Here is a 21,087-nt window from a genome sequence, read left to right on the forward strand (position 1 = left end):
TGTCAGAAAAAGTCCTGCAGTATGTCTCAGGATGAGAGAAAAATTAAGACTTCACAAAGGCAAGGAGGAAAATAATTCAATTAATAAAAACCATTTGCTATCTACAGTACTACAAATATGTTGAAAACTTAGAAATTTCTCTTATATTAAAAACCAATAAATTATCTTACAGATTAGTTTAATTAGCCTGATTTTCTATTATCCCACATACTTCAAAGCTTAGAGCTTTAAACGCTATAAAAACAATGTCTGTGCTCTAGGAGTAAGATTAATCTCCTTCAACAGCTCACATCCACACTTCAGCTTCCTTAGCAGTGAACAGGGGAAAAACAGCCACTCTCTGAGCAGGGCTCCTCAGACAAGTTTTAGATGTCTATTTTGCAATGAGCTGAGTCCGAAGGAAATACCTCTTTCTCATTCTTTTCAACTACAAAATAGAAGATTAGATGATGGCCGTAGACTTAAAAAGACCCCAGAGTTGTCTACAGACGTTGTCAGATGAATCACAACACAAATATCATCAGCATTATTTCATCTGCAGAGTGAGATGAATGCCCTGTAAGAGAAATCCAGTAGGAGCAGTTTCTGAACTTTTCTGTAAGAAATACAGTAGTCTCTTGACATAGCTATTCGAGATTCAGAAATTCCGTTTCTTGTTGCTAAATCAAGTTCCTATAATTTACTACCAATATCCATAGTCACACTCCATGATTTCAGAAGCTCAGAGCCTCAAGTATTGGGATCAGGTCAAGGCTTGAGCATGCATAGTGTAAGACACTGTGACTGACCCTGACACGGGAACATATTTCAGCCTACGCATTTTCTGGCTTCAATGAAAGTATGTAAATACATACTTAAGTAGTTTGATGATCAAGGCATGATCTAAGAGATCAACTTAATGTTTTAAGAAGTATGAGATGTACAAGAAAACAACAGATTATCATTAAAAATGATAATTTATAAAAAAAAAAAATAGAAAAAAGGAAGCTAACGCCATTAAGGAAAGCTAGCTACCTAGCAAGGCCAAAGAATAGCAAGTGTTTGATTTTGTGGGTTTTTCTTTTATATACTAAAGGTGAAAAAAAATCTTACAAACAGTATACACACAGCTCTCAGCAAGAATAGTAAAGTTATTAACTACATTTCAGAACAGCGTTTTTTTTTTAGTTTCAGAATATGAGACACCCACTAGAACACAGGGCAGAAAAGAGTATAAGGAAACGCGTTCTTACACTGAGAAGTTTACGAACATTTACAGGCAGAAACTGAGTGCTCAAAAGTGCAGGAACTCCATGGCTTTCTCAGATATAAATCGTTCTTACTAAGGGTAACTACACAGTAATCTATAGCAAATTGTAGAGACTGTGAAATTGCAAGGTCTCACCAAGTAATAGTTAAAGAAATAAAGATTGGTTGCTAGAGATGAGCTCAAATGACAAAATACAAATTTGAACCATTTAAATCTAAGTCTGGAAGTTTTACATCCACAGATTTTATTACACTATCATGAAGGGATGGCCAGCTGTAAAACTGTGGATAAGTGTTTTCTTTTCCAATTTGGTCCCATTAATAGATCTAATAATTTCTCCTTACCCCTTCTTCCCATTTTCAGAGAGACTGTTGTTACAGCAGCATGGTTAGTCACAGCAATTTGCTGTACAGCAAGTACTTTGGGTGAACACATCCCACTCATACCAGTCTGGACAAAGAAGATGGGAAATTACATGAATTTAGTCCACATTTAGGCATGAGGTTAAGCACGAGGAAAAATCAAACTGTGAGGCAGTAGACTGAATAGTCATTTGAAATCTTTTTTCCAACAGGGGATCAGTAATAACTCATGTGACAAATACCATGAAATAAGATACGAGATCATCTTCGGTAAATCAATCAAGCAACTGTTTCTCTGCTTTATCTAACTGCCTAGCTAAAAAAAAAAAAAGTCTGGGAAACAAAATTCAGGATTCTCCTTATCTTACATGTGTGTGCTCCCCCAGATGAAGTGCAAGCCATAGGTCTATTTGCAATCCTCCTGGAGCCATACCCAGGATTTTTCCTTGTGCAGGGTCAATAGGTGGAACAGAAACTGCCTAACCCCAACCCTTGTTGTCTTTAGTTTTGTAGGTAAGAAAAAGGCTTCGGTGGCTTTTAGCTACTTAAGGGCAATGAAAGTCCAGAATTCAAAGTTTAAACTTTCACTGGATGATTACATAAATGGGCAGCAGCATGCAATCCATCTGCAGAATGCTTTGGATGAAAAGGGGGATGTACTTCTTGTCTTCCACTGCACTAAGTTTGATAGTATTAGTAGCTATGCTTTGAGTGCAGCTGCTGGATAGGACCTACAAATATGTGTTTTTTTCTAAATGTGATATATGGTGAGATTCTCAGCCAAGACAAAAAGCTTTTTTTGATAGAAAGAGAAACTGAAGAGTCAGGGGTTTGGGGCATTTTTAGTTGGGGGACTGGGGCTTTTCGGTCATGTCTCAACTGTATTTCAACTGGATCCCATAGTCCCAATGAATGGATTTTGTACATGTGGGCAACAGAGTAACTGTCCCTTCTAGAGAAAGTCATCATGGTGTGTTCACATCATATAGATGATGTTAAATTCTCACTGTTATGTTATCTCCAAGTCCCCTGACAACTCCATTTCTGTCTTGTACTAGGCTTAGACATAGGATAAAACTATATATGGTTCAAGTTAATGTTAAGCAATAGAAAAACACCGAAACAAAACAAAACTAGAAATTACATTTAGAAAAGTGTTTTGTATGCCTACTCAAAATGCCAAGGCCAGTTTTTGTCTCATTCAGCACCCTTTTGAAAAGTAGAATACTGCAAGACAAGTGTTTTCAGCCTGACCTGATTTACAGGACAGAACAGGATAAACAGGTGGTCACTGTCACTCAGCCACCAGGCTATACAATTACCTAAAATAGTAATTAAATCAAAATTACTGGAATAATAAGATGGTATTAGAGAACTGCTCTTTAAAATATACTAAGGGCATCAGAATTTTCAATTTATTTTACCTTATTATAGTCTGTTAACCAAATTAGTCAAATAGTCATGAAACTAAAAGATGAATTTGATATTAACGTTCTTTATGGTTTTGGGCACAAATCTCATCATAGTAAAGACAGAGTTCCTACTTGTTTAGCATGAAATCAGAACACAGTGATGAAGTGGCATGATGACAACATCTGCACACTGTAAACTCCTTGAAAAGGGAGTCTCTGTTGTGGCCTCATGCCCACCAGTGTGCCACTTGCTGTCTCCAAGCTACACTCAACTGTAGGCAACCTGGCATTTTGACTGGGGCCTTCCAGGTAAAGCATGGGGCAAGGCACCAAGGCTTTAGCCCTCTCTGTAGCACCATGGTGAAAAAATCATGAGTGTTCTTGGAGAAAACAGGTGAGATTTAGAAAGTATTGCATTTCAGGAAGAGGTAGTCAACAGTGGGAGAAGGTCTTAAGTGCCATGAAGGAGCAATAAGCCTCTATTTTGGTGGTGGTAAGGTCAAAGAGATACCGCTTTTTTAAAATGAGTTTACAGGCATGGTTGCATTGTCAGGAGTTAAGTCTTATTTTTAAGTTGTGTTAATATACTAGAATGATATTTTAGAAAGGAAAAAAAAAAAAAAAAGGAAAAAGTATTAGAAGTTATTTGAAAACCTCTACCTTTTGTCTGCTCAGTTGGGTAGAACTACCATTCCAGAAATCTTATCTACATCATACTGTTCTCATCAGAATAAATTGTTGGTAGACTTTCATTGGCAGTTACAGTATAAAATATAAGTGAAAAGCTTATAGTGCGGACTTAGATGTTTAAATTTTAACTTATCTGCATTAAAAATATTGGTGAAAAAGAGACATAGCGTTTATCTTTCTGTATGCATTCACATAATTGCTTTATAGTGGAAAAAACCCTGCTCCCTTGATCCTGTGTTGCAAGCCAGTCATGGAATAGAAGACTGTCTTTTTGTAGCAGATATCCTTATCCTCCCCCTTCCTACCACTATAAAGTTCTGAGTAATCCTGACAGGCAGGATAGCGATGAGTGTAGATTTCTTGCTAGTCACTGTAGATTCTAGGCCTTTTCCCCATAAACATATTGCTTAACTTTACAAAGATTAATTCATGTGCTTATTTTCATGTCATTTGCATACATAGAATCCTTAGTCTGCATAAGGTCAAGTGCATGTGTAAGTCTTTGAGTGACCAGGATATAAATAGTCTATATATATTTGGCTATTTTGAACACCATTGCTCATGCATGCCTATCAGTTTCACTAGAAGCTTTACGTATGCAAGAGATATAGGGTCACATTTCAAATGATGTCAGTGAGTGCTCCAGAAAGCTTTGCAAAGCTACAAAGCTTGACCAGTGCAGAACCATTTGACTAGCTGCCTCATTTCTTTCTCTCTCTCTACTTCAGGGAAAATTGACATATCTAACCGTTCCTCAATATTTATTTTTCCCACTGAGTTATCTAGTTGTTTACCTGATTAGGTTTCTCAAAGTACATTTACATAGATTTCTCCAAGTACATTTCCATAGGTTTTTTTTTTCTCCAGTGAAGGTGAGTTCAATGGTTATGCAAGGCAGAGGCCAGCCAGCCACAGCCTTGCCAGTACCCCCCAGTCCTGGCTTTCAACACAGTTGTTATTCCAGTAATGTCTGCCTCTCGTAAGCAGCAGCTGCCAACTGTGTTCAAATGTGTGGTGGTTTTCTACTGTGGGCAAAGAGCCACCAAGACTGAAGCTGGATCCATGAAACTTATTTCATGGCTAAATGCCAATTCCTTTGACCATAACACCCTATAGGTAATAAATGGTGGAAGTATGCCACAAAGCAGCTTTTTTGGGGTGAGGGAGGTAGGCACCTCTCTGTGCTGGAATATGAAAAAAAGTCTGTTGCCCCAAAGCAACAAAGTTATGTCTTAGTAGTCTGGGGAAGAAAAAGTAGATGCCATCCCCCACTTTTGTTTTTGCATTTTTTTTCTTGGATGAATTTTAAATGGCTATTTGTGAGGAAACTACTTTTATTCCAAACAAGGATTCATCTGTCTGCTTCTGCAAGGATTAAATCTACACCAAAAGGGAAACAAACCTCACCCACATTATTCCTGTCTGCGTGGAATTTACAATAATGAAAACACCTCAGCTACTTGCCATGGGGTGTCTGGAAGGCTTGTGTTTTCATCTCATTAACTAGCTCCTTAAGGAAAGCTATTCACATTTCCCCTGGAAAAATCTCTGCAGACAGCAGAGCTGGCCAGCAAGACATGTGACCTCTTCAAAATCTACCCAGCATTTCAGTGAGGAAAGACCTTATATGGTGGTGGAAGACTGATTACTAGAGTACCAAACTAGGTAATTTGCTTTTATCATCCATTCCCCTTACTCCACTATCACCAGTAAGGTTGAACAGACTAAAACTGATGGGATTATTTAATTTTATAAGTGTTATGATTGCAGCTGCCTACTTCCTATGTAACTGTGTCTATTCTGTATAAACTGTATTTATTTATGCACTGAAGTTTATCTTCTAGTTGGCAGACCTTTCTCCTTTTGTACTAATCCTAGAGCCTGATATGGGAACATTATTCTTTCTGGGATAAATTAATAAAACTCAGCGTTCTTGCATGTAGAGGTTACTGAGTTAGCTTTAGATGGGCCAGTTAGGAGGTAAGAACCGGTTACCTTTGGACTCATCCAAGCTAGTATGCAATTCTTTCCAGCACAGCTAATTAGCTTAGCCATCCAACTAGCAATTTTCACAGCAAACTAACCCAATTATCTATGCATGATATGACACTGTGTCATGTCTGAGCCCAGAATATGTCTGTCTACATATGGGAAAAATTAACCACAGGTTGTGCCATTGAAAATAGCAGTGGATGCTCTAGGGAGAGGGATAGTTCCCTTCTGCCCTTATAATATGAATATCTGGACTAATAACTACCTAGTGAGTACCTTGCTATCTGCTCAGGTTTTGTGTCAGCTATCATTTTTTTAACTCAAAATCATTATAAGTAAAGGGCATGAGGAGCCCAGGGTTTTAACTTCCAGAAAGCAGCATAAAGTGAAAGCTTTTTGACACTCATTTCAGCATTATCGAACAATTTTGTTGCGGTTGAGTGCCCTCACTAACTTGATAACGGTGCCAATTTAAGCAGAACAGCGCAGCACTGGAAATGCTGCTGAGCTACCAGTAGCTGCAGAGGCACTCAGAGATTCAAGGGAAACCTCTGACAACACACTTTTATTGACAGTGTGGCATCTGTATGACCTGCATCATTATAGTACTTCATCTTCTCATTGTACTTATACATTTATTCTTATTGTTCCTAAGAAGTGAGGAAGCACTTCTCCCATTTTTCAAATGCCAATGGATGTGCAAGGATTTTTAAAACCTTAGCCAATGTCAGGCTCAAGAAATCTGCAATAGATTTAGGATTTGAACATTGGTCTTCAAAATGCTAAGGTGAGCCACTGACCAACTTTCTTCTGTGACTGTTACAAAAGTTTTATTGCTTTAACTAGTATCACATTACAGAAGTGTAAAGAAACAAACACAATACAAAGCATAAGAACTTGCGTACATATGATACTGATACACTGATACTAAGCAAATCTTGGGCAGCGCGCATAGTTATTATCTATTATATCCTTAGGAAGCACTACTAAGTGACCATTTAATTTAGTTGTTCAAGTTATTTTTCACACTTGGATTATAAATATCCATCACTCCAATGATGAAAGACAAGGCATTAAACTGATTTTGTTGTTCTTAACCTCAGGTTGAGTGATAATCTAGTCAGTCCATTGAAAAGTTACCTATTTTCACTATAGCTGTTGTTGACGTTTAGGCATCCTGTTTTCTACCAAGAAGATAGGAAAAGAAAAAGATTTTCACTGCAAAGCTCTCTTCCTCGACCTTAATTAGAGAAAGGACTTCATCCACATAATCCATGTTACCTCAAGGGACAAGGGCTCACAGTAGCAAAAGTAGCACTAGTCCTAAAAACCTTTAAATTTGAAGCTAACCTGGAACCAGTAGTATAACCCAGACATAGACCTTTTCTGACAAAACCAACTGTTACCCTTTTACAGTATTGCTCGATAATGTACAGTTTCAAGTACGGACTGGTCTTGCATCAAAGATCCCTGAAGAAATACAGTCAGTACTCCATGCTCCTGTGTTTCTTTTCTAAGTAATTATCCTCTTGGAGTTGCCTGGACTTGCCCTCTAGATTTCTGTCAGCACTGTGTCACTGTTACAGTAAATGACAGCATGGCTGTTTTCAGCATATTTCAAAGACGGCACAGTCAAGAAAGATGTCCTTCTCTGAAGGTACATTGTGCTTTGTCCACTAGTTACACCCACAGACGTTATGATGTCAGCTTTGCATTGATCAGTGACAAACTTTGTGTTTCGTTCTCATGGAAATTCAATTCCCTTGTAACATCTGAAACTGGATACTACATGACGCATTCAGCACAAAGTCTTAGACCTTTTAGGTTGCGCAATTTCTGGCTCCCGCTCTTTTGCACAGAGTCCAGTATGAAAGGAGAGGTTGAGAATTGACACCCTCTGGCTTTATAGCACTAGCAAAATCACACGCAGTTCTGTGATAAATCAAGACAGTGGAGTTTGTCTCCAGTAGCTGCCCTCAGAGCAACTGTACAATGCTATTTTCTACTTCTCATACCACTTACAGAGCCGGTTGGGGATATCTACTTGTGCTTAGAATAATCTCAACTCTGTACATGATTTGAGATAGCTTGGGGTGAAATGTAATATCCTATATTATATATGACAGTAGAGTCCTTAATTTGTTAGAGACACTGAGGAATAATAATAGCAGGTGGAATATTTTTAAATACTCTGAGACACAGTCACACCTTTTGCATGTCCCATTGGAATAATTTTTACAGTCCCAGCAGTTTCCTTACAGAGCACAGCCTATGTTCTCATTCTTGCACATGCATATACTACAAGATATAGATAAGAATATCAGTAATGGAAACAAGATCTGTTTCTGCTCACTGCTTCTAAAGAATCATTTACATTAAGGATGATACTAAACTCCCAATTTTGAACTTACTTGTAATAAAGTGCCAAACCAAATGATGAAACAATCCATGCAGAAGACTAATCTTCAGGTCATTTCTTTCGTTCTTCCCTCTCCCACCCCCCCTTTTTTCCCCTAATGGATAATAACATTAGCATGGGTATAACTTCCTTAGAACTTGAGTATTACGAACTCAATGGTATTTAAGCTGTAGATTATAACTGGCATGATAAAGGATCACAAGTGTATCTTTCTGTCAGCTGTTTCCATTAAGAACCTCTAACCATGGATCATTGATGTAACAGATCATTATGGCCCATTGTGTCAGTTCATCTGTTAGGATCTGTGCACTATAAGCATGACAGATTTCCTCTGCAGCAATTATAGTCTATTGTGACAATAAGATTTAATGAATATAAACAACTAACCACATAATCTGTTATTACAGAACATAGCTATGCACCCAGATGGGAACTGAGTTCCTAGACGTTGCCAGTTGGAGTTTTTAAAATGGTGACTATTTCTGTCTTCATGTTATTAGATACAATGCTCTAATTCACAGCATACATTTATCTCAACCCTGTCAGGTGAAAAGTCTTCAGAATTTAAAGTCTAATCCTGCCAGTGTTCAGTGATTTAATTTTTTTCTGAGTCAACATTATCTTTTAGGTTTTTGGACACTTACTCCATGTCTTTCATTGTGATACTAGTGGTGCTGTTAATGTTTCAGTACTGACACTGTAGATGAAACAAGTAAATACAATGAAATTGGTCACAGAAATTAATGAAACATAGCAGAACATTCCTGTATTGTTTTCCAAGTATAAACAGTTCTATGTAATATTATTTTTTACAAATGATGGGCAAAGTGCTAAAACAGTGCAAATCTGTAAAATCACAGTGACTGAAATTTTGCTGATTGATGCAGCTGAAGGTCAGACCTAGAAGCTTTTGATACATATTTGTGAAATTAATACTCTATTTCAAAGTACAGGTTTACAGCTTTTGAATGTGAATGCTGGACTTGAGTACATCAGAGGTTACAATTACAGTACAGCTGTATTTTCATCTGTGCAGATGGGCGCTACAGGGATACATACATATATATATACACACACTCTGTTTCAATAACTGAAAATTCACCATAAAGAATGTATTAATGAGGAATACTTTTGGATGAGCTATGTAAATGCCATTGTGAATCATCATGGCCATTATCATGTCCTTTTTGAGAAGAAATCCACAATTAAACATACTTCCACCCATTTATTGTATCAAAAGGGGAAAAGATTCTTACCCTTACCTAGCATGCGAACACATTTGGCATTCTGGTCAGGACTATCAAATGAGATTTCTCCGCACCTCTGAAAAAAAAAAAAAGATATATTTAGTTAAATATACTGTGATAGGATCCCTGTCCTTGTCCTCAGATAGCTCTGTTTATGTTTTGGAATAGGAGATGTTAAAATACACATTGTAAAAATGTCACAATCAAAAGATTTTCAAGTAGCCAAAGTTTGAGGAAGAATGGACATTACTAATGTACAAAGATGGGTCAACACTGTTTCTTGGTGAAGATACAATGTGTATCTGTGGCTTAAGCTGCTGCTTGATCCGTGTTACTATTTGTTAGCATCAGACCCATGAAAAATAATATTCACACATACAGATAAGGAAGATGGGCCATGAAGATTTAGGTTGGACATTAGGAAAAGGTTCTTCCCCCAGAGGGTGGTGGAGCACTGGAACAGGCTCCCCAGGGAGGCAGTAGTGGCCCCAAGCCAGACAGTGTTCAAGAAGAGACTGGACAATGCCCTCAGATACATGGTGTGAACTGTGGGGTTGTCCTGTGCAGGGACAGGAGTTGGACTCCATAATCCTTGTGAGTCCCTTCCATCTCAGGACATTCTGTGATTCTATGATTATATGATTACCAGGGATGATGTTCTGTCCCTATACAACCCCAGTGAAGGAACATCATTAGAGTTAGGATCAGAGTACAGAAGTGTTGGGTTGTTTTCAAAGATAAGACATCATTTTTGAGTCCTTTATGCAGACAGGCATGTTGGTTTAGTTGCCAGGAGAAACATAATTGATGTGGCTCATGGGTCTGATCCAGCTCCGATTAAAGTCAGTAAGTGCGCAAATCCCACTCACTTCAGTAGTGGTTGCTTCAGGTGCTAAAAAAAAGATTCAATTTTGTATAACTACACTCAGAGCTCATGATGGGAGCTTAAATATAGCCCCATATTTTATAGGTAAAAGTGGTCTGTACTTCCTTATCTACATATTAGTGGTTTTGGTATCTATGACCAAATGGGAATAAAAGCACAGTGGTTCAAGTTTGGAAAAATCACTGAGCGCTCTCCATTTACCTTTCTCTTCCTTTCTCCCTCTTTCTTGTGCCGTTTCCCCTCTTTAGCACCTATGGCTTTCTCTCTATGTAAGACAAAGTGGTTAGTACTTTTTTTTTTTTTTTTTTAATAGAAGTCACATTTGTAGCAAATATTGAAACCTATAAAGAATTGGGTAAATAAAAAACCTCAGAGCTTCAAAGAAGATGAAACACAGCAACAGTTTCATAAATTAACAACACATTTGGAACTCACTATTTTTAAAAAAAGCCTTCACCTCCCTCATACCAAATAAACACAAACAAACAAGCAAAAGCCCATCTCCCACTCAGAGTCTTTAAATATATCAGTACATCTAAAAAGAGCAAACAGACGCTTGTATTAACCTTCCTAGGTGGGAAGCAAATAATACTGAAAGATTGCAAAAGAAAAACAACACCTAGTATTTCAAAGTTAATTTTACAAATGCTCTCATACCACCTCCCTTTCAGGAGACACAGAAATTTGCTACGGGAAGAATGTTAAGATATGGGCATTCTTTTCACAGAAATCTCCCAGCTTCTTCTTCATGACCATAAGTATACTTAGACAAACACAGATGAAAGAAAGCATGTCAAAATTCACTGCCCGCCTCACCCCTGAATTTTTGCTGCTCTTTGAAAATTTTTGGTCATTTTTTATTTAGTTCCTCAGAGGTATTGTATGTTCCAGACATATTTATATAAACATCACATTTCAAGCTGGCAAGTGATGTCTTACAATATTTAACAATACTCACAAGTCCCAGTGCTATGAAATTTGCTAATGTTCCCCAGAATCCATCAACATCCCACGGGATCCATTAGGATGATGGATGAACTTTGAAAATTTTGCAAGTGAGATTCAGATAACTGTATTCAAGTTCATAGCCTTATGTGATTTCATTTAACCCCTGCAACCCACCAAAGTGGCCGCAAATCATGCTACAACAGTCAGCCTAGGAGATTCTTCACTACTACCAGTGCATCTGGAAATACCAGGAGACAAAGCTTCTGCAGCAATTTAATTTCTGATGCCAGTAAGAGCTCTTAGGTGCACATCAATGCTCAGAGCATCTGAAAAAGACTTAGTTGGATCCTGGATGTGTAAAGTGGCACAGAAGTGCAGCAGGGACTCATTTTTGCTTATCCAATAAATAGAGTAATTTTGGGCATTTTTGCTGTCAGCAAATGTTTTCCGTGAACAAGAAGTAAGGAATGAGTTCAGGATTTAATCTTTAGGATTAAACTGAGACTTTGCCACCACTGCTATGAATTCCTGCCAGAGATGGACAACCTTCTCCTGTCCTTTTCTCAGCCTGTCTTACTTCCCTTTCTGTTTTGGGTTTGTTCTGCCTGCTTGGATATCAGAGCTGATACTGAGAGGTGAGGTCAAGAGTCTCTTTGGTCCCAATCAATTTCCTAACTAGTTCCAAAGCAGCTGTTCATTCTCTTCTGAAATTTTCTAAGTTGGCTACAAAGTCAATAGTGGACCCATCAGGGTCAGGACTTCCACGTTAGACACTGGTTATTCTAATTTTTAATTTCAACCAGTCAAGAGACAGAGAGAAGGGAAGAGGAAGAGGAAGAGGAAGAGGAAGAGGAAGAGGAAGAGAAGAGAAGAGAAGAGAAGAGAAGAGAAGAGAAGAGAAGAGAAGAGAAGAGAAGAGAAGAGAAGAGGAGAGAAAGAATAACCCTGGACGTATCTGCTGCACGTATGCAGATCTATTGCACATATGCAGATCACGATATATGTCTGTTGGGGACGCTGAGAGAGAAATATGACATCTCTTTTAAAGGCTGGCTGCAGAGCCTTTAGAAACTGCTGCTTCTAAGCAGCACTGGCTTTATTCATAGGAGTCAAGTCTGGAAGAATGTATTGGTTTTCTGTTCCCATTTTAGAGAAGCAAGAGTCTAAATGGTGAGCTGTAAAGACCAAATATGTTATCCAGTTAGGGAGAGCAATGAACTGAAACAGGAGAGTTGCCTCCGAACGTAGTTTCTTGAAATCTATGATGAGGTTGGATTCTCAGTGCTGATCTATATTTGAAGCTCATTGAAGTTCCAAGCTTTCACTCTAAAAATCTGATAAATCTTATTCTTGGATCTAAATGATCCCTGAGTTTGGGATATTTTAAATCTCAGTTTGGGCTTCGTGGTTAGGGCAACTACAGTATTACTAGATTGCCTCTGCCATACGTAGTCCTGGATGTTGGGTTGGTGAGTTTACAGGGGCAGCCTGGCTGAAAATAATGCCACAGGTTTTCACTTCCTCTGAAGTGAGAGAAGATTTGCTGTTTAAAAATCTTTAAACACTGCTGTGTTCAGAAGTGGTCAGATTTAAGAAACAAGTGTGTAAATACAAGAAAAAGTCACCCCTCCAAGTCTTTGTTATACCTTCATATCTCTTGAATCACTGAATTCTGGACTAGACTGTATGATTTCTTCTCTTTCTTGAGAAGAGAAAAGTATAGTTGCTTTCAGTTAATAATATTTTCAGTAATATGTATGTCATTCCACTTAGGATTGTAGCCTGCAATTCATTATGCATGTGAGAAAGTATTTGTATTTATATAAGAAAATAAATTAATATATTATCTGTTCTCAACTCCCTTTTTTTGAGATTGGATGCATGCCAGGATGTTAAGTCTGTTGCACAAGCTGAAAAGTAGTGAACTAGAATGGGACTCACCAGTCCCCCATGGAAAAAGAAACCGAATCACAGAGCAGCTGGAAGTGTAGCTTTAGAAAAAAAAAAAAAAAAAAAAAAGAGTTGCTGTTAGAGAATGAGGACAAAAGGACATGATCTTCAGAAGAAATGTGACATGAAGCCAGGTCCTTTAATAAGTAAACTGGACAGCTTGAAGCCATCCTGGTTGGCTATGATGGCCCAGTACCACCTGTTGGAAAAGACAAATACCGTATTACACAGGCACCATCCTCCATAGCAAAAGACTCTGCCGAAGGAGGGTGTTCTCAGGCAAGATGACCTCTTTGCAAGATACCATGAGGAGTACACAGGAGAACAAGAAGCCTCCTGCAAGGGGCCCTGTGCCAAAACAGTGTAAGCAAAACTGCAGAAAAGCACAACTGGCAAAAATAAAAAAGGTCATGCAGAGAGTGGATGGAAAATCTTCTCTAGTCAGTTGTACTAATGCACTAATGCATCTCATATTACTTCTCCAGTATTACATGATCATTCATAGGTTGGGTTTCCATTTCCAGCATGCCTGGGCTCACACCACCTGCATTTGAGGATTTGAGATATGTAGCAATAAACAGGGTGTATATACACCAGACAGAATATGCCCTTAGTGTTTTTCTTTTGTGTTGTGGAGAAAACTTCATCTACAGAAACAATGTTTTTGAAGTAATTCTATTCAATGTCTATCTGTATGGTAAATTAAAGCATTACACATTCTAAGAAGAGAAATACAAATCAATTGAAATAAATAGGGCTAAATTCTTACTTATGACTAAATTCAGCAAGTAATGGTCTGAAAGTTTGTCATGAGAATTGCAGTAAGTGGCACAGTAATTTTCTGCTTATTAAATGCATATAATTAACATTTAACAATTTTAATAATTTCAGAGTGTATAGGGTTTAAAAATATAATAAGAGTTTTTCTGGCATGAAATTTGAACATGCACAATTTTAACCTTTTAAGCTGCAGACAACCAAGTTTAAAATCCAGCTTAGTCAGTCAAAAAGTTATTGGAATAGGAACCATATTTGTTGTCGTCTTTACTTTGTTCTGGTCTGCACGTCCTGAGTGTGGTGTTCAACACATATGTCTCTTCCAATGTTGCAATAATCAACGAGGTACTAGATGTACATGATCAGTCAAACATGACAATAAAGTTGGGATAATATTGTTTTTGCAGGAGGTGACAGGGATTATTATACCTCCAAATAGAGGAGATGTGTTAATTGCACGTTGATTGCATGCCAGGTGCTTTTTAAGGATCCATCTGTTTTCATTTTTTAAAGGAACCTTATGTTAATATGCTTTGCTCTTACCAATAGAAATAAGTAGAAATAAGTGCATTCTACATAACAACGCTGTTTGGTAAAAGGGTTTTTTCTATCCTTTCCCCCCACCCTCCCCAGAGTACTGCATACAATTTCTCATTCCTTTAGAAATCAGAGTTAAAAGATGTACTTGTAGACACAACCAGTTACAATAATTTAAGGCAGAGCAAACAGCTTCTATGCTTCTATGAAAAAACAGATCTAAGAGGCAAAAAAATGCTACTGTTATTAATATTTCTCTTTTCCTATTATGTTCCTTTCTACATCACTTTTAAAAAGGACTTGAATGAAGTCCTGTAGTATGTAAAAGCATAACTGTAGTTGCCTAAGGATTTATAGATGTAAAGTTTGTTGGTGTGAAAAGCAACAGTACTTCATAAGTTTTAGCAATCTTTTATAAAAACAACTGGCCACTTGTAACTCATATAAATAGTTGAAAATTAAGGGCAATATTTCACAAGGAGTCAGGCCACATGCTCTTTGTCTTCAGGCTGCCTGGAAGGAGATTTAAGGTAGATTTATCTCAAATGCTGATGAAATATCAGAGTGTAGGAACTGTAAGATTTCCAATGCCTTATTACACTTGTGGTATTTCCAGTTCTGTCTCTCCTCTCTGACAGGGACAAAAGAAAGTACAGGAACTACCAGAGCAGTCTGACATATGTAATCTGTCCTGCCTGCAGACTTTTCACAAGCACCACCCCAAATTGAAAGCCTTGTAATATTATCTGTTAGTGATTAAATCAGTGTTTATGTAAAACAAGGAAGTTCCCTACCAGTACTCTGCATAATCTTGAGATGCACTGAAATGTCAGATACTTCTGCATTTTGCTGAATCTATACCCATGGCCTTTGTTGGCATATAGCTAAGGAATTAAGCCATTGTTTTCATTTGTTTAGAGACAAAAGCTTATTTTCTCTGTATCACACCTCATTTTAAATTTAACAGGCCCATGTTTGATCAATTTTCTCTGGAGCGAATGACTGCAAAAAGCTCACCTTAGTCATATAACCTTGAATTGCCAACTTTGAATCCTTCAAGAACTTTACTTAGACTTTATTATATGAAAATATGTTTAAAATGAATGCAACTTGAGAATCACATGTATAAACATTCTCATTGGTAGAAAAGACCACTAGAATCTTTCAGATAATGAAATTATCCAAGATCTATAAAAGTGCCTTTGTCCCCAGGCCTTATTAAGAGTTCATGTAATGATTGTAGATAAAATCTTACAGTTACCTGAAAATTTAGACCTACCTTTGTTAAGGTACGTGTTCCACTAAATTAGGCTGCAAAAAAGTACACTTATCTTGAACTGGTATGTATTATGTTTATGTCCACCCATTTATAAATATGGTGTAATCACAGCATACTGACAATTGCCTTTAAAATACATTTGCTGCTCTTCAAATTACTACTATTACATTGCAACTCTACCACATTTCGTGAGCAAAGTTTCCAGCTTCCCTATTTAGTATCAGAATTGAGGCATACTTAAACTGAAAATTCAGGTTCTATTAACATCTGGATGATTTTCTGCAGAGTAGAATAGCTATATCTGGGAAGACTTGCTTTGACAGTTCCTCCCTTGCCAAGCTTTCCCAGTGAAAGAGGTTTCTCTTCCCTCCAGGAAGTTAAAACATGTTGCTCAAATAACCTTTCAACACTGTCAGTGTCAATCTCCAGTCAAACCTTGGCAATTCTTTTCATTATGGAATTTACCGTGCTGTGGCTCCTCAGCTAATCTGAACAGAAGACTCAGCAAAATAAGTAATTACAACTAAATTGAACAATAATTCCCAGCCAACCATTGTTGCCGGTAGTCAGCAACTTGTTTGTGGGCTAAATAACCTGAGGTGAACCTTTAGGCAGTTCATTTTCTCACAAACCTGTGATTTACTATGGTTAAGAGTGGTTTGAAATGGATTGATGTTGCTGGAAAATGGACAGAGCAGCTTAACTGCTTTGTTTTCTTCTGGAATTAAGGAAAAAAAAAAGTTTAACAGTGTGTGACTTCATTAGGGAGGCTCCAGTAGCCTTGGCCCCCTTGAGAATCTGTCAGTGTTTCAATATGGCATCCCTACTTTTAAGTGTTTATAACAGGGGCACTGGGAGCCAAGTCTAGAATTACTAAGTAATAAAAATGCTGGGTTTTAATAAGCAATAAGTCACAGTTGAATGCACTGACAGGCGAGGCACGACTTGTAGGCATGTTCTGAGGGGGTGCCATCATCCTACAAACGTTAAAGAGCAGACTAATTTTTTGCTCTCATGGGATAAATCTGTATTACAGTTCATTTGTTAGTTTACATTTTAAAGAATGTAAAACATCTGTAGATTACGTAATGAATCCTTCCACCACAAAACCAGTTCTAAGTGGGAGGGAAGATGAGAGGAAAATATCAATACTAGGGAAAAGGCAAATTTGTTGTCTCGGTTTATTGTTGCTCTGATGTGAAACATCAAAGTTCTCTGCATTTAAACATCTTCTGGACCGCATAATTATCTTTCCTCCTCCTTTCAGTTACAGAGCGGAGCTGTTCTCCTAGCTGCTTTCCATGGTTACTGCCATTTTAACTTTCACTTTCTATTGAAATATCTAATGGAAGGAAAACATGGGATTAATTTGTGAAAATTTAGATCTCAACTTCAACCACATGTTTTTCTCACATATGTCCCACTGATCTACTGGATCAAAGGAAGGGTCAAAGCCTCAGAAGTACCAACTGACACACCACTCTTTCCAAGAAGCAAATCAAAGGCCTGTGGGAGAATAAATCTGCTGAAACATCTCCTTAGGCTATTCAGAGCAACATGGGATGAATTTTGGCACCTACTTTTTTGTGTGTGCCCACTGCATACCGTACGCTTTGCATACAAAAGTACAGCCTCAGGAAGGACAAGAAGACAAAGCTCCTGTCAGCCAACACAGACATCGGGTTCCATATGTCTAAGACTGTCTCCCTGGTTACTTTCTGAGCAGTACCAAGCACCAGTGGCTACCTGCTTCTCAAGAGCTGGATGTTCTTTGTTCCCTGAAACATCAGCACACAGCAAGTCAGCCCTGTTTCATCCTTTCTGGGACTTCATTTTTAAGGAATGGGAGTTGGTGAGAACAACCCATGCCAAAAACATACCAACAACTACGTAATGTGTTCACAAGTCCACTGCTTTCACGCACCTTCTGGCATAGACACAGACACAGATTTAGGTAACAGAACAAGCACTGGACCAACAAAACAGGGAGGAGTTAGAAGTCATCAAACACACCTCAAAAACATACTTGTGGAAGGTCTGGTCAAGCAGATAGCTTCAGCAGAAGTGAATACAGAGCACTTAGAGATGGAAGGCAGGAAACTACTTCTCCATCGTCCCTCACTTGTGCACCACACACTGCTTGAGTCTGAAGGTAGTAGGGCCCCATGGTCCAATGACTGCAAAATTGGTCATCTCCTTAAAAGTGAGCTTTTCTCTTTCTCTTTTCTCACTTTCTCTCCTTGCTCTTTCCCTAAGATAACTTTGTGTTTCACTCTGCAAATAAAACTTTGTAGGAACAAAATCCTTTCTACAACACTGTGTCGTCACACCATGCCCTAAGGAAACCTGGGCCCAGCTGCTGTACAAAGAGGACACAACCAAGGAATGGCCTCAGGCCTTGATTTCTTTAGCTGGTTGGATGATTTCAATGTGTCACAACATGAAGACCTCACTTTGGACTGTATCTCCTGAGCTTACCACCAATTGCTTACCGTTTTACTCCCAAATTTGATTCTGGTTATTCTTCCCAAACATTTTGGACCCTCCTGCCATGTACTTATTTTTAAACTCTTTTGCCACAATAAGCAATCTTAATATATAAGCACTATCTTCAGTTGTTCTGTGCCAATGGCCTGATACAAAATTTTGTGGGCATCTGTCCAGCGTGATACAAAACACATACTATAAAAATGGGCTTCTTTAGTGGTATTTTAGCCAGTTAACACATGCTTCTACAGTCACAACTATCAATTAAAAGTGCTCTTATACTAGCGCAGTTTGGAAAAAGAAATTAAAAAAACCCAAAAAACTAAGTAACTTTAGCACTGCAAAAATGACTTTCAGAACTTCAAGTACAGCCAGCATACGTCACGTTTCTACATGCGGAACATATGGAGCTAAAACCCAGCAAGTGTTGTTTTGAAAAGAAAAACATTGATTTCAAAAATTGTCATGTTAAACATTGGGGAAGAACATCTTTTACATTAGAAGAGTCATTGATACTGACATACTTTTTATACAACTTTCAAAGTGGGATCAATAACATATCTGGAGCCACACAAATGCCATTATTTTCAGAAAATATTATTGCTACTGCAATATTCACTATGAACATACTTCAGCTACAGGAAAATCCATGGTTTTTGAACATACTAGTTACAGTTTCCAAGGTCACAGTCTTTTGGAGCAATGCTAAAAGGACTAATTTTCTCCCTGAAAATAATTCCCGGAAGCATAGAGTTTCTTTTAGAGGTGTGTGGTGGAGTTTGTGGTTTTGTTTGTTTGTTTGTGGTTTGTTTGTTTTTTAAATGTGTGTAAGCATCAGTTCAAAACAGGTGTATTGTTGACAAGTGCTGCACAAAGCTGTTCTTTTCACTCACTTCTTAACAGATTCTGGTTATAATCTCTTAGCTAAGACTACAGATATGCCTGTCCTTGAGATAGTAAAATAAAAGGACAAAGCTTCTGCAAATGTTTCTTTTACTTTTGAGAAAACTCATAGGAGTTTACACAAGGAATTAATTGCCCGGGTAGCTTCCTTCTTCTTTTGCAGGCCCAAGGCCTTCTGAAGTGATGTGAATCTTGATTCCCCATACAAAAATTATAAACGCATCTCATTCTAAAGAGGCTTGTTTTAGACTGCAGAAACAACTGGAATAAAGAACAGCAAAAAAACCTCCATGGAAACAAAATGCCCCGTAGGTCTGTACTCAAAGTCTTCCTGAGCTGCCGACCAACAGTCTAGAGAACATTAAGCCATGATAGTTTCATAGCTATCTGTGACTGTCATAATCCTGTTTTGAGAACAGGTGTTCAAACAAGTCTGCAATGATATTATAGAATTCCATGTGTAATCCAAATAAGATCCTGAGCATATCAGAAGGTAAAGGTCTCTTAAGGCACCCTACTGCAAAATATTTTCCTGTCACACTTCAGTTTCTTAATAAGTTTTCATCATTAAGGAACATGAAAGTATTTTAGACTTAATTATGAAGAGCTATATTTTTGCACAAGAAAAAACATCATGAACCTCACACATTAGATAATTACAACATACAGCAAACCACATTATATAAAGGTAATTTTTAGTAAAAAACAGAGTAAAAATTAATTTCATAGAATGCCTCTGTACTAAACCTGCTTTCTTCGTAATAGAAATTAGAAAAAAGGAAAAAGTTACTATTCTTTCAGGCATTGCTAATAAGAGACAACATCTACTATTTATGGGAGCTAAGTTAAGGTTAGAAAAGGATTTGGTCGAATGTGGTTCCCTCACTTCATCTGGATTTACCTTCTGAATATAAATTCTCTTGAACAGACATGTCCTTCTGTTGTAGGTAGTAAACTGCAAGTACTCTGCAAAAATGGCAAGGCCATGTTTCTTGTTACTCCCTATTCATCTGGATGCTGCTTTTCTGGGGGGAAACTGAAAACTGTTCTTCATCTGTAGAAGAAAAAAATGTTAACCTATTAACCTCTTGTTCCCATGGAGATAATATTACATTGCCTTTTGGCCTGGTTTTGCTCATATCTTCCACTCTTAGCTGCCAGAGTCAACACGGAGAACATACTACTGGTACAACTTCAGTCACATATCCCCTACCCATCTGTACAAAACCAGACGACGCCTTTGATTTTTAGTGTTAACCAGTTTGATTCTGACTAATATGGATGGCATAATTTCTATTCAGTGCCTATTACCAACCTTATCACCATACGTCTGAATTTGTTGCAGCAGACGTATTAAGTAACGTGACTAATATCTGCCATATATAGTTTGTTCTTTATCTGGTTCCCCGGGGGAAAAAATGGATGTACAACATAGCATTTTCTTTTCAAAGGATTTTATTTTTGGACGTGTTTGGTTTTGTCTTGTGCTATTTAAGTGTGACTGTTATGATGGTATTATCTTAAAGATGGAATTGCAAAACAACTCGTAAGATCTGTTGTTTTTCAGTTTTTTTCTTGAATTCCCAATTTTTACAAGATAGGCTTCAAGAAAAATCATTCTCCCTGTATATTTTCAGACAATTGCCAAGATACCTAGTTATTTCTTTAAATTAAGTCTCCATTTTGGTTTTATAAAACTACCAAAAAATAAACATCTACATCATATTTAAAACTATGGTGGACTCTTTTGAATCTCACTTGAGGAAATTTCTAGAGATTGATATAGATCACCTGATTACAGAGAAAGCCTGCATGTCCAGCTCTTCATTAATTAAAGTTAGAAGGATTTAGTCAGCTCTAAGCATAAACACCTGCTGTACATTTGGACCCTAAAATCAGTGTTAATCCTGAATGTTAGAGGTGACATTTGCACGACAGAAGAAATGCTC

The 21,087-nt window shown here is 37.7% G+C and overlaps 1 protein-coding gene across 1 annotated transcript in view; it reads right to left on the minus strand.

Annotated features, from left to right (window-relative positions):
- Nucleotides 1–21,087, minus strand: part of PDE7B (phosphodiesterase 7B) — a 183,163-nt gene that overhangs the window by 113,176 nt on the left and 48,900 nt on the right. The window contains exon 3 of the mRNA XM_082048520.1: nucleotides 9,387–9,447. Within this exon, the coding sequence (XP_081904646.1) occupies nucleotides 9,387–9,447 (61 nt within the window). The remainder of the gene's footprint in view (nucleotides 1–9,386; nucleotides 9,448–21,087) is intronic.

This window comes from Streptopelia decaocto (assembly GCF_964273445.1).
Source record: "Streptopelia decaocto genome assembly, chromosome: 3".
In the NCBI taxonomy this organism is placed as follows: Eukaryota; Metazoa; Chordata; class Aves; order Columbiformes; family Columbidae; genus Streptopelia; species Streptopelia decaocto.